We start from the raw sequence: 15,456 nt of genomic DNA on the forward strand, positions 1-15,456 counted from the left end.
ATGTTGTTCATCCTTCGTTTTCGAGGATGACCAAAGACTAATGGTTTGCTTCAATGTCTGGGCTGATGAGCCTGGATGTGTGTGGCTAATGAGGCCTATTCCGGTCTGGAATCCTATCTCATTATGTAGGACAGACATGGGAATGTTCGGCACTTGAGGTATCGGCAGCTCTGTCTTTGTGGAGTGGGCGCTTTTGCTCTGCATCGCATGATCCTTATATGGTTACAGTAGGCCATAATAGCTGCTTGATACGCATTCGTGACAATCTCTTTGAAAGGGAAATAGGGTGCAAGTACACAATGGCCGACTTCAGTGGCAGAATTTACTTAACACAAAAATCGCTTTCATACTTTAAAAACAATTCTAAATGAATCTTTGTAGCCGAGAAAACAAATGTAATACTGCCCGCATTTCAGACCTCAATATCAGTCATAAGAGTATGTTAGAGAAAGTCCCCACATGACTCAATCTACCAACGTTTTTAATTTATAACGGACATGATGTGACAGAAACTACATTTCAGCTTGATATTGTAATATCGAAATAGACCATTAAGGTTTGTGTGACTGTAAGCGTGCGCACAAGTCCGTCTTTGCCGATTCTTCCAGACACAGTATTAACACATCTGTCCGACTGACTAATTGACTGATTGATTGATTGATTGTTTGTGTTGATTGCATTATTGACTGATCGACGGTCAATCTATTGATTGATTAACAAAGAATACGTTCTTTAGTATTTATTTCTTATTCATATACGTTTTTTATTCCTTTGTTTTTCAAAAACATGTCTTTCTTTGATTCTTTGTCTTTCCTGTTCCTTCTTTCTTTCTTTGTCTCTTTCTTTTTGTCGGTGGTTTTGTTATATAATGTATCTATTGATTTAAATTGATTTATGTCCATACCTTTCTGCAAATCCCTGTTATTCTGTCTCTGAACTTCAACAACAAATCTTGAAATCAAAACATTTTCTTTTCTTTTCTTTATTTGGTGTTTAACGTCGTTTTCAACCACGGAGGTTATATCGCGACGGGGAAAGGGGGGAGATGGGATAGAGCCACTTGTCAATTGTTTCTTGTTCACAAAAGCACTAATCAAAAATTTGCTCCTGGGGCTTGCAACGTAGTACAATATATTACCTTACTGGGAGAATGCAAGTTTCCAGTACAAAGGACTTAACATTTCTTACATACTGCTTGACTAAAATCTTTACAAAAATTGACTATATTCTATACAAGAAACACTTAACAAGGGTAAAAGGAGAAACAGAATCCGTTAGTCGCCTCTTACGACATGCTGGGGAGCATCGGGTAAATTCTTCCCCCTAACCCGCGGGGGGTAATCAAAACATCATGGTACTGCCCGCTTAGTCGGACATTCTGGACTGATTTGGAAGATTTGCTAAACAGAAGTGGTACTCACCGTGCAAATGTTCGTTTTTACAGAAGAAGTTATTTTGTTTGGTTGTATGACACATTTTAACGTAGATGTGGTCTTGGATTTTATTATTTTGTTTGCAAAGTTTTATATTTATAAGAGTAAGTTACAAGAGACAAGGCCACTGTTAGAAATATATTTAAGGAATTTGAAATATAGATTTAAAATAGAAAAATATTCCAGTTTCAATGCTGGTAACATTAACACTTTTTTATAGAATGATGGTCCTCATAATTATGAAGAGTTGGTTAGGTAATACGACTGAGAAAGGCACACACAAAAAACCCACCAACAACATCACAACAGTCACCACCAGCCATTCTCCATTGCTCCGATCCTGGCTCAACGGTCATCTCTGAAAGACGCCATATTTGTCAACGTCAGTGAACAATATTGCGATCCTCTCTGTAACTCAACAACTGGCAATTCGGATGACTGTAGTATACCCCTAGCCAGACAAGCAATGCGCTAGAAAAATGTCTGCAGAGAATTTGAGACTTTCGTATCTGCTTCGTAACACTAGTGGGAGAAATCCTTGTTTCATGGACCAGATAGATCGAGGGACGCCATTCTGTCCCAGGAAGGACACTTCATCGTGTAGTATTATTTGATTAAAGGTATGTGCGTTACTACATTTGTATAAGACCGATACTAAGAGGATGATGAGGGTGGGATGGTTTTGGTAGTGGGTGGCTGTATTGATGATGATGGTGAATATGATGACGATGATGGTTAGAATGGTGGTGGTGATGATGATGGTGATGATGGTGATGATGATGATGATGATGATGATGATGATGATGATGATGATGATGATGATGATGATGATGATGATGATGATGATGATGATGATGATGATAAGCACAATCGGCCGAACTGCCGACAACAGACAGACTGAAAATGTAAGATTTGTCATGCCTAAATTTCTTTCAAACCTTGTTCGTTCCGTGTTGCGTCTGCTTTTTGTTGTCTTTGGTGTTCTTGTTTTTCCTGATGAAGCTTCCAGAAGCGGAAATTCGTTATCGTCTTGTGTCGTCTTTGTATCGGTGAGTACTAGTAATCCTTTTGTTTTTTTAACTTTGTTCATCTTACCACAGTCACTTCGTTGTTTAGATTTAAATAATGTATTTTGAACAGTCAAGTTGTCTTTTTTAATGAAGTAGACAATTTGCCTGCTAATTATTTTGTCAAATAGGTGGCTTACTTCCTAAAGCAAATTCACCAAATAAGGTTCCCAAAGACACAACATGTGTAAACACTCATTGAAAAGGAAGTCTTTCTTAATTGTTAAGGACAACAACAAAAACAAGTCGCGTAAGGCGAAATTACTACATTTTGTCAAGCTGTCGAACTCACGGAATGAAACTGAACGCACTGTATTTTTTCACCAAGACAGTACAGCTTCGTCAATCCCCGCGTGAAGGAAATCGCTCACCTTCCACGTGCAAAACGTAGTGATATTGACACGCCAGATTAGCGCGGTAGCGTATTGTGCTAATTAGGAAAGCGCGCTTTTCTGTATTCTTGTTAACTTTCTGAGCTTGTTTTGAATACAACCTATCATATCTATATGTTTTTGGACTCAGGAAATGATAAAGAATAATATGAAATCATTTTTGGATCGATTTCTTAAATTTTAATCGTAAGACTAATTAATCTATTTTCGTTAATTGTGATACCATTTTAAGAGTAAACATGACATATGTATATATTTTTAGATTCAGAATGTGATGAAGAATATGATGCAATCAATTTTAAATCTGTTTGCAAAAAATCGATTTTAATGACAACTTTAATGAGCAAACTCATTAATGACATTTTAAGCCTCCAAGCTGAAATGCAATACCAAAGTCCGGGCTTTGTCGAAGATTACTTGACCAAAATTTCAACCAATTTGGTTGAAAAATGAGAGCGTGACAGTGCCGCCTCAACTTTCACGAAAAGCCGGATATGACGTCATCAAAGACATTTATATAAAGAAAAGAAAAAAAGTCTGGAGATACTATACTCAGGATCTCTCATGTCAAGTTTCATGAAGATCGGTCCAGTAGGTTTCTCTGAATCGCTCTACACACACACACACACACACACACACACATACACACACACACACACACACACATACACACATACACCTCGACCCTCGTCTCGATTCCTCCCTCTACGTTAAAACATTTAGTCAAAACTTGACTAAATGTAATGAAGAAAAGAACATGCGTTGCTTTGTCTACTTCATACGTTTCACAACTCTACGCAGTACGGGGTATTTCATGGTTAATTAAGGAACAACCGCAGCAAATGACTTACTCCAATGTATATACTTCATGTTGTGTCTGCTCGATATGCTGCGTTTTTCTTTCGAAAATCTGCACATCGGAGCCACGATTCACTGGCGATCGCCAGCAGTGATTGCTGAGCACGCGTGTTTTCCAAATTCACGTGACCTCAAGCCAAACTCAGGTGACCTCAGTAACTCGGGGCAAGCGATCATTTTAATAACAAATCGTAAACTCCAATATGTATATTTTCGAAAGAAATGGGTTCATATCGATAGCATACACATCAGAGTCGGTTATTCGCCGCGATTGCTTGTTTTAACTGGTCGGCAATTTGTTATTGTTTGACTCACTCGGGCGCAACTCATCTAAAACACTTTGAAATCCTGACAGTTATTTCCCTAAAAGGAATTTTAAATGGCAGCTGCAAAGACTAGCTCACATATGGCAAACATTATACCGGAAACAACCATTCAGCTATGTGAAGTGAGACCATAATTGTTACTCACATTATATCAATGTCAGTCACACCCGGCATTTTAAAGGCACACTCTTGCAAGTGATTATGCTAACCAACACAGATCTGTCCAGGAGTTTACACGTGATAACATAATACTTCTGCTTGGACACATTCCAGAACTCAACAGCCCTCTGTGCAGAGTGGATCGACTGTTTTGTTGTTGAATCCATTTCGTCACTGACACCTATGTCAACTTGCTAAATAATGTAAGTGTACCAAGCACTCAAATCAAATAGGAGTGAGTTCGAGTTCGGGCTATATGTGACCGTCCACGACGGTATGAGTCGCATGTCACCTTTACATGATTTTCATATTTTTACATTTTTCTAAAAAGTGTTTGATGCTCTATCCAGTGGTGAAAACCGTTTTAGAAAAGAGCGAAAACTGTTTGAGTTATAAGCCTGTGACTAAGGTGACCCTCACACTGTTACCAGACACTCCCCGGACTTATATTTAAGCCCAGCGCAGAACCGCGCGAGGTGACATGCGACTCATTTCGTGGTGGAGGGTCACATATTAATAGCCACATACAAATATACTGTTGTTGAACGTTTGTAAGAGCATACCAGAAGACAACAGCAGTATGATCCTATCACCATAAGCTCTCTATACCTGACAACAAAAACCACAAAGCTGTAGAGCTGATAAGTCACGCTCAAGGCTGATGGACAACTCTATCAACGCAGAACAGATGCTGGCAAAGGGGGACTACTGCGTCACCCTGTCACATTGAATTCAACAAAAATATCAACGCTGCACGGAATGCAGTCACGTGCTTTTATTTTTGGTTTCCGTCCAAATTGAAGGGTTCTCTAATCGACACATCTCTGGTGGGACACATGGTCCAACTCACGAGAATTACTGTACCTTTAAGTGGTAATATTGTACACGTTTTGAAGTTATTTAGTCAGATGAAAAGTAAGACAACGGAACTGATTCACATAACTCCAATAAACAGATCTGCTTTGACAGATGCTACAGTCAGACCCGTTGTCATTGTGAACACGACGAATTCATTCTCGTCCTCTAGAAAAACCAAGTGAAGTCGAGCTTATTTGTCAAACCTTTTTACTCGCACACACAATGGGAATACTGTTGCTGGAACTTTCGATCGTTTTTGTGTGGGGTGTTTCTATTGGTAAGTGTACTATTTAGGCCAGTTTAAAAAAAACAAACTCTTGTTGTGCATGTTTGCTAATGTTTTTGGACTTGTTTTTTGGTTGTTTGATTGATCACTTAATCGATTGAACATTTGTGACCCTCCACCACGGAGTGAGTCGCATGTCACCTCGCGCGGTTCTGCGCGAGGCTTAAATATAAGTCCGGGGAGTGTCTGGTAACAGTGTGAGGGTCACCTTAGTCACAAGCTTATAACTCAAACAGTTTTCGCTCTTTTCTAAAACGGGTTTCACCACTGGATAGAGCATAAAAAACCCTCTTTAAGTAAATGTACAAATATGAAAATCATGCAAAGGTGACATGCGACTCATTCCGTGGTGGAGGGTCACATTTATCATAGTGATCTATCAACCAGTCGATTGAATAATACGTTATATACGTGACGGCTTGATTTGGTTGACCGTTGAGTATTTGAAAATATAGTTTGATTTTGCCCGATACAAGTCGAGTTGCTTATAGTATTGTTGTTCTCTCTTCACCAGCGTTTGCCATAAAAACCTCTGGGCTGGCACCTCCATTCATCCTTCGTTGCCCCGACCCTGGTTCAACGATCATAATCACAGACGCCGAATTCTCCAACGCCAGTGAGAAATACTGCGACTCGCTTTGTAACTCAACAACCGACGATTCAAATGATTGCATTTTTGAAAACACAAACAAAACATGTGCAAGGAGATTTTCTGCAGAAGACATGAGACTTTTGTATCAACAGTGCAGCAGTAACAGTGGGACACCCTGCAGACTTGACGATCTTAATGGACGTCTTTCTCAAGATGGGCACTTCGTCGTGAACTACTTGTGTGTAAACGGTGTGTACTATATGCTATGGTATTAGCTTGACATCTTCTTCTTCAGCGTTCAACGGTTGTGTCCATCATAATCTTAGGCCTGCTGATGGCTTGACTATTTTATCAGACGTCAAACTGTTGTAACATCTTGACGAGTTTCATTTCTCGTTGAACCTTTCTGGACATTTACCAGTACGCCAGAAATAAATAACGCTGCAACTTTCAGTCGCTTGTTTAAGACACCTCCAAGCAATGATACCATTATTGTAGTTTGTTTTCTTCTTCTTCTTCGTTCATGGGCTTAGACTCTCACGTTCACCCATGTTTTTAGCACGAGTGGATTTTTACGTGTACGGCCGTTTTTTACCCCGCCATTCAGGCAGCATACGCCGATTTCGGGGGAATTGTAGTTTGTAATGACTGTTGTATAAGCTGTTGTGGGATTATCATATAACTACTTTGTTCCGAATTTATGTTAAATATTCCTACGCCGTTTACAAAATGTGCATGTTTGAAATCCGGTTGAAGTCCAAACGGGCGTTAGGATTATTCTCTCTAAACTTGCTTTTCACCTAACATGAAAATGTTGTGGTTAAAAACCTCACTCAGCATTTTCCTCAGACAGCTTTTTACTCTTATGTTTCAGAAACGTTAAACTTTGACCTTTGCAGCAATAGTAAAGGCAGTTCATCCCAGCTTTACCATTACTTTGGACGATCACCCGACAAAGAGACTCAAACCTGCAGCTGTGAAATAAATTCCAATTTAAACATTGAAGGAACAGGAATTCCGATCTGGATTACATATATCAATACTCGCTTCCCGTTGAACAGTATTCAACACGATATGACCTATCTGGTCATGAATTCGAGCAATGGGACGATTGTATTACCTGCATCAAGGATTCCTTTGCCATTGATGACATCGTTGACACAAAATCGGCGGACGATTAAAGTCACATTTCGACTGGCCAATGGAGACAACCGTCCTGGCATTTTGTGGATGACTTTTGGTAAGTACCTGTGTCACTTGGAATGGACAAGGCATATGATTTGCGACCGTTGTACTCATGGTACCATGTGACGTATTAAAACTCTGCTATAAACAGTGTCAACGCTACAACGCTACAATGCTACAAAAATAATGAGTGTTACAGTACTCTTCTCGTCCAAGCGTTGATTTTTTCAACACACTCATCACACACCAGGAGTCCCGGTATCAGGAAATATCCATTATTATGTTCCCATGGACTTGCATCTGAAACAACAACATGGGACACGTTTGGTTAACACACTCATAATCAACACAGTCTTCCTTGTTTTGGGATCATCAAATTTGTGTGTGTGTGTGTGTGTGTGTGTGTGTGTGTGTGTGTGTGTGTGTGTGTGTGTGTGTGTGTGTGTGTGTGTGTGTGTGAGTGTGTGTGTGTGTGTTTGCCTGTGTATTTCTGTAAGTAAGGGTGAGAGAGAGAGAGAGAGAGAGAGAGAGAGAGAGAGAGAGAGAGAGAGAGAGGGGGAGAGAGAGAGTTAGAGCGAGAAAGCGGATATGGGAGAGAGAGGGGGAGAGATAGAGACATTCTAAATCATTCTTTAGATTACAGATATCCTTCTGTAAACATATTCCCGACTGGTAATCATAATTTTCTGTACAACTGCACACCTACCTTCATGGCTTCTTGAACTACATATTTCCTTGCTGATATTTTTACGAATACAGGAAGAGAAGTGAACATATCCTGTTCGAGTAACAGCACTCCAAAGGGCACACAAAGACAGTTTCCGTCATGTAAGTAAACCTGTTCAGTTATTAAAACAAATGTTTCCATCATCTCATCCCAATATCCTGATTTTGACTATGGATAGTTTGAGTGTGCACACGAAGAGAAGAAGAGTCACTTATATATAGTTAACCGTAAACGTATCGTCCTTCAGACGAACATGCTAATGTTTGTTGTCACAGACTCACCCAGTATTTCACATGGAGTAGGAGGTGTTTTTATTTTTTTTATTTAACTAGGACACACACCATAATATTCATATTCAACAACGTGGCTGCATTCTTGTCAGAGGAGGGAATGTTGGTTGAATATATGTGTATGCTTACGTTTGCTGTTACAAGTTATTGTACTTTTGTACTTTTTCTTGAAGCTAAAATCTAAATTCCGTTTGAGTTGATCAACTTGTTATCTTTTCTTTGTCCATAATTTTCTTTGAATACAAGGGTCAACGAAATAGTGAAGGAAAAAAATGGTTTCTATGTTTAAATGATCGGGTACCTACTCTTCTTTTTTACTTTTATTTTGTATTGTGCATGCCTTGGTATTTGAACATTTGCTGTCTCATCTTTTGGAATACAGCATTGTGTGTTCCTTGCATCGCCGGTTCGTGTGGAGGTCTTTTTCTGTTGATCGTCGTCGTCATTCTCATCGTCTGCATCGTCGCAAAACGGTTTGTTTCATCATCACTTTTTACTAATTATGGCCTTCTTCTTGGGTCAAAAGCTTCAACTTCTAGTGGGGACGCTATTGACGGGAAAAAATGACTTGTGTACAATCGGGATTTTTTTTTCCTTTTTGTTTTTACAACTAGACCGACATTTCAATTAACACTGACATTATGGATACAAGCAAGATTGCACAAACATTTTGCAATACTGCAGGTTGCGTAAGTCACTTTTTGTAATTCCTCAACAATCAACAAAATATGTAGAATTTCACACACACACACACACACACACACACACACACACACACACACACACACACACACACACACACACACACACACGCGCGCGCGCGCACACACACACACGTGCGCACACACACGCACGCACACACACTGACACACACACACACACACACACACACGTACGCTCACATGAATACCGAGACACAGACTGATTTCCTTATCTGTATAACCTATACCTGTGTTCTGCTAACTGTCTGCAGCAAACGCAAGCGTCTCATAACGTCAACCACAGCGGAGTCACCTTTCATCCCTGAACCACAGATCCCCGCACCTGAATCAGAGTCCCATCCGTACAACGAAGCCTACGAACTTTGCACTCTTCAGCCACAGCCCAATCATCCTGACTACGACGAGGCCTTGTCTGCATCTAGCGACGCAACTGACGTCAGCAGCTCCGTCACACGTCATCGGAACCAAGCGCAGCCATTGGTCACTATAAACGGAAATGGATGCACGCATTCTGTGACGGAGGAGAGTGGAGGTGACTATCATGATCTGGAGAGGAAAGCACACCGCAACGTGCTTGTCGAAAATACGTACGACCATGCCGACTAATGTCAGCGAGGAAAGTAACCATGAAGCTGAAAGCACGAACTAAAACATTTTTTTCATAAGACTACTGGCAACTTAGATCATTTCTCGGTGCTTTAATAGAATACGGTCAGGTTCAGAATGAGGCTGGAGCGTTTATGGCGAGATGAAATATCGAAGTGATATATACGCGCTCAAATTAGTATGCAGTTGTTTTCAAACGACATCGGAAGGCTTAACAACTAAGTCACACTATAAATGGAAGGACACGATCTACATATCTACCAACAGTAGTTGTTATTCTATTAAGTAAGCTTTAAAATCATAAACAGGATATTGCGCTCATGAACACCCTTTGGTTATTTTATACAATTAGGTTCGTTTTCACAGTTGTATCTGTTTTACAAAATGAGCAATATGGTGTAGCTTATTGACGATGCCTTTTGATATGAAAGTTGCCTGGTTCAAACTCGTTAAATTGTGTTGGTAACTTGCATCAATTTCCACATACTTAGTTAATGAGCACAGATAACGAATTAACTGACGAAAGAAACTAGACTTACTGAGTGTAAGTTTGCAAGTACAAGTTATTCAAATATCATGCCAAGCTTGAAGCTATATACTAACGTTAATATAATAATAATAATAATAAATGAGCATTTATATAGCGCAACATCATAACTTTACAATTATGATGCTCGATCTTTGCGCTTGACACATTTAAAATTAAAACACAGTTATACAAGCATTTACATCTACATTCATAGTCAGCAACGCTTAATTAAAAGCATACACCATCAAACATACATTACAAAAGATTCTTCCTCAAACTAAGTAATAAAAACATGAATAAAATAGGTAGTGAGAACAAGGAAATAACAGCTGAATACCCGTAATCAAACAGAATATGTAATCAACAATACTGAAAACAGCCCTAGATGGTTATATACATTATTACATTATCACTAAAACAACAAACACACTACATGTAGCCTACTGATGGACTGAGAAAACAAAATCAGGGGTTGTATTTCTTGAAGAGGTGCGTTTTAAGTGCTCGTTTGAATGCTTGGGGTGACTGAGAGTGGCGGATGTGAAAGGGGAGAGAATTCCATTGTGTGGGTGCGCAGAAAGTAAAAGTGCGTTGTCCGTATGTTTTGGTTTTGGTGTGTGGAATGGTGAGGATGCGACAGTCAGAAGGGGCACGGAGTTGTCTTGCTGGAGAATAGACGGTGAGGAGTTCAGAGAAGTAAGCAGGAGACGAGCCAGAAAAGAAGTTAAAGCAGAGGGTGGACAGTTTGTAGTCAATGCGGGCTTGAATAGGTAACCAGTGCAGTGTGTGAAGAAGTGGTGTTGCGTGATTTCGTTTTCGTGCTTTCAGAATGAGGCGTGCTGCCGAGTTTTGGACTTTTTGTAGTTTATGCAGGAGGTACAGAGGACAGCCAGAGAGAAGAGAGTTGCAGTAGTCAAGTTTAGAAAGAACAAAGGCACAGACAAGAGTGTTAGTTGTTTGAGAGGAGAGTGTGTGGCGAATGGTGCTGATCTTACGAAGCTCAAAATAAGCTGCTCTACAGACTAAAGATATGTTTGTTAAGGGTCATGTCAGATGAAAGGGTGAATCCAAGGTTTCTAGCTGATGGTGAGAAAAGAATGTCGGTGTTGCCTATTTGAACAGAAACAGGTTGGGGAGTGAGAAATGTAGTGTTCTTCTTTTTGCACAGTAAGACTTCAGTCTTATCATCATTCAGCTTAAGTTTGTTATCGACCATCCAAGATTTAACATCAGTGATGCATGTCTGAATGGTCTGGATGGCGGAATGTGTCTCTGCAGGGGGGACTGGGCTTATACAGCTGGGTGTCATCAGCAAAAGACTGATTTAAAACAGAATGGTTTTGAATCAGTGTGGAGAGGGGCTTAGTGTACATGATGAAAAGGATGGGACCGAGTATTGAACCTTGATTTGGCTGACAATAGAGAAAATGTAATTGATGCCCTGTAACAACATTTTATCAACTCAATGTAAGTTACGAAAATGTACAAAAATTCATTTCAACCTATCGTCTGTGTTGTTTCTATGTATAGGCGGCTTCCTTTGAAAAGACTGAATTGATTTGAATGGATGTATGCATGCTTGTTAAATACATCCTTTTTATAGATTTACTTAACAACTACAATCGTCCCGAGGAACGTGAATGCCATTATTTGCAATGTAAAATTGATAAAGGTGTGTTTGTTTCACTTTTTGATTTTCGCAATTATTCACACTATTTGTCATATGTGTCAACGTGAATAAAGAATTGTACATTTAAAAGACTTTAATGCACATTTCATAAACATCCAATCGTTCTGTTAATAAGTACATACGGAATTAAAAAGGACGCTTAAACGTTCACATGAATGTTCAAAGTGTAACTTCAATCGACATAATTTCCTGCTAAAATCGTGAGGATAAATGATGCAGCTTGTAAACACAGCTAGTTAGTGAATAATTCTGACATATAATTATATAGAAACGGAAGAGAGTTGCAGTAGTTTCCGTGTAAATTGGTCTAATTTACATCTATTGCAAAACCTATTCTCTCTTGTTTCAACATTATCTAACAGTACGCATGCACCCTTTGTAAAACTACATTGTTGGACTTCTGATCGGTGGGATGATTTTTTTCTTCCAATCATAACAGTCACTGATCTTATTTCTATCTTACAAATGAATAACTGTTCTGACAATACCTATAGTACTATTAAGTTACTGAACTTTCCACGTCAAGGTGCAGGGATCCCCTAGGGCTTTCAGGCATGCATCAGGCAGCTGCCCGTTTAAAAGAATACTAAGTTTCATTGACTTTGACGTAAGGATTCACAAACTGCAAATTGTGTACGAATTAATTTTGGTCTGTCACCTGGCAGGAACGATCGAGTCGCCCTCGACCAGGCTCACATCAAGACCCGCCCGCACGTGAACTAATCACGTCAACAGTCTACATGGAAGTCTATTAGAATTATTTCTAGTGTGGATACTTTATGTCAAGACATTGTGTGTGATTACGTAAGACAATTGTACAAGATGGCATGTGGATCCTTTTTGGCATACTGCACACACAACCTTCAGACCCAGAACGCAATCACGGAAAATGTTAATTACATTTTGACGGGAGATGCAAACTGACAAACCGCATAACGTTTCCCGAGGCTTTCGCTGGCAACACTAGATGTAAACTAATAAGAAGAATAATTAGGGTATTTATAGGGCGCAAATCCTAAAATAGTTCTAAGCGCCTTACAATCAATCTTAAATATAATATTGATATTAATAACAGCAACACTACACATAAGCGCCTTACAATAATTTATAAATCTTACATTATAATAATCTTAATAACAGCAGCAATACACATTTAAACAAGAGGCGAAGCCTTCAAGGCTCCCGTAAGAAATCAACAAACAGTAACATAACACAAACTCACTCACTCCGTAACACACACACACAAACACACACACACACACACACACACACACACACACACACACACACACACACACGCACACACACACACACAGTTAAAACTAACGCATCATATCAACTCCATGTATAATTTTCAAAAGAAGGCAAACAGATAAAATGACTAGGGTAATAGGTTAGGTACCTGCCATGTGGGCACTTTTTCCACTGCTGTCCTCAGTCCTATACTTTTCATCAAGACTTGTCACCATGCCGAGTAGATCTAAATTCGGAAGTCTTCATGTGGCTGAGGCATATATCTGACATAGCGTCGATCTTGTTGTAGGTTAACCTCCTTTCTGAAACAAATGGCAAAATGCGATTAGTTATGATGACTACAACCTACACAAATATAAACAGTGTTTTGAAACAGAATAGTCAGGTTATACAAGCCACTTTACCTATGCAGCATGGTAACCCTACAATATGCGAAACATGTCGACTGCAGCAGCCTGGTTCTTAAAATAATTCTGACGGTCAACACAGCCAGAAATGCCAACAAAGACAAGAAAGCTGTGGCAAGGTAAGCTTACCAAACGTTACATAGCGAATCATATGATAGTGCGTAAACAGCAAACAGTAGATCTACAATCAAAGAGAGGATCGAGTCTGGAATGAAACGCGATACAGATCTAGCATTCAAAAACTGTCTTTCACGTTCAAGGAAGTTGTTGCAAAGTACTTAAGACTTACTAAATTGTACAGACAAAACCATGACAGTGCATGTTTTGAATCTGAGGAAAAAATCGTGATCATTTTGACTTTGAGAACAGATTCATTCCGTTTCCTTATATCTGCATGTTCAAGTAAATGGTGGACAGTTTTTTTCGGGCAGAGTAAACTTAACTTGAGACTCTACTGCAAGTCTTGAAATTCACATAAATCGAACCACGAGCAAAGACATCCAAACATTACAGGCACTTTAGATCAACTCATTTCACTAGAGGTGACTGCCTAGCACTGTGTTTGACATCCGTGTCTGCTGAAATAAAAAGAAATTAAAACAAAACGGATTAACAGTAGGTGACACGTTATCAGAGTGGGAGACACTAGATCTGTCTCTGAACTTACCGGGATACGGCTGCAAGATCGACACTGACTGCCGCGCTTTCGACAGCTCTTCCTCGCGTGGACATTGGAAACACGCTGTGCAGATCAAATTGTAGGAAATCTCCCTTTGGTATCTTCTTTATTTACTTTTCTGGAGCTTAGAAACCGAACAACATGAAATCGTCTTCCCCGGCGAATCGGCGAGGTGAGAACTGGACCACAATCCTTCGCGCGACCCCTGACCTGATCTTGACACCTGACCTGCCGTCTACATGCCAAACACGACACAAATCAGTCAACTGCTTGTACCCCTTCAAAACCCACCACCACCCGTTTTCTTTGGATACACGCTTTAACTACACACATGCCGACACAATGTTGATCATTGCTTCAATAATTTGAAGATGGTGCTTGAAAATTAACCACGTGAAATGAGTATTTCGGTGTTTAGCCAAAAATGTTAAAGTTTCTACCACAGACATACACACATACATACATACGCACGCACGCACGCACAGACAGACAAAGTTTACCATCGCATAGGCTACACTTACGTGAGCCAAAAAACAAACACAAATTTAAATAAATGGAATGTGTAGTTATCTGCGGGATAGTTGTGTACAACTTTTGACTGTTTATATCGTAATCTGCGACAACAAGACACATCGCTGCTTCAACAATACTGTGATCCATGTGACCCTGTGACCCCTGCACTGTCCTTTAAAAAGTATTTGTCAAGAGGAAACAAAATATGTTGAACTTTAAACCGACAATGCTCAGTCAGTACTAATACTTCCCTGTGGTAAAACTATATACTTTAATCTTATCACCGATTGCACGATCCGCATCATGTTGTGAGGCCCGTTATTTTTGAAGAATGATTCAGGGAACAAAGTACGTCCCGAACACGAACCAAGCCATCTGAATAGGTATACGCTTGCACTGTTGCTTTGAGAGTACGGATCGTACATGTCCCATGCCGCCCCATTGAGGATGAAGACTGTAAATATCCTACACGAATTTCTTCTTCATTCGTTTTGTAGCCAAAGTCCACAAGGACAGTATTGCAGTATTGCCACTTTTGGGTTGAGGAGAGGTCAAACTATGCAGTGACGATCTAACACATAAAAGGGACGGGGCTGCTTATGTTTAGGTATCGTTCAATATGGGTTGTACACGACCCTCACGATCAGGGCGGTGTATTTTAAATTAAGTCAGTGTTTATCTGTGTGTGTGTGTGTGTGTGTGTGTGTGTGTGCGTTTGAGTGTGTGTGCGTTTGAGTGTGTGTGTGTGCGTGTGTGTGTGTGTGTGTGTGTGTGTTTGAGTGTGTGCGCGTGCACGCGCGCGCGTGTGTGTGTGTGCAAGCGCGCGCGTGTGTGTGCGTGCGCGTGTGTGCGTGTGTGTGATTAAAATAAAGTTTAACATTTA

The 15,456-nt window shown here is 40.0% G+C and overlaps 1 protein-coding gene across 1 annotated transcript; it reads left to right on the forward strand.

Moving 5' to 3' along the window:
• Window positions 1-6,862: 6,862 nt before the first annotated feature.
• LOC138960988 (uncharacterized) lies at window positions 6,863-10,103 on the forward strand. The gene is made up of 4 exons (XM_070332606.1): window positions 6,863-7,211; window positions 7,916-7,984; window positions 8,556-8,646; window positions 9,147-10,103. Exons 1-4 carry the CDS (start codon window positions 7,046-7,048, stop codon window positions 9,499-9,501), a joined length of 681 nt encoding a protein of 226 aa, XP_070188707.1. The 5' UTR covers window positions 6,863-7,045; the 3' UTR covers window positions 9,502-10,103.
• The last annotated feature ends 5,353 nt before the right edge of the window (window positions 10,104-15,456 follow it).

This window comes from Littorina saxatilis, linkage group LG3, assembly GCF_037325665.1.
Source record: "Littorina saxatilis isolate snail1 linkage group LG3, US_GU_Lsax_2.0, whole genome shotgun sequence".
Classification (NCBI taxonomy): Eukaryota; Metazoa; Mollusca; class Gastropoda; order Littorinimorpha; family Littorinidae; genus Littorina; species Littorina saxatilis.

What these genes read in the sequence shown, in the direction of transcription:
- LOC138960988 (XM_070332606.1), top strand. Translation starts at nt 7,046, where the DNA reads ATGACCTATCTGGTCATGAATTCGAGCAATGGGACGATTGTATTACCT. An exon ending in CATTTTGTGGATGACTTTTG is followed by an intron (nt 7,212 to 7,915) that starts GTAAGTACCTGT and finishes TTACGAATACAG; the next exon opens with GAAGAGAAGTGAACATATCC. An exon ending in GTCTGCATCGTCGCAAAACG is followed by an intron (nt 8,647 to 9,146) that starts GTTTGTTTCATC and finishes AACTGTCTGCAG; the next exon opens with CAAACGCAAGCGTCTCATAA.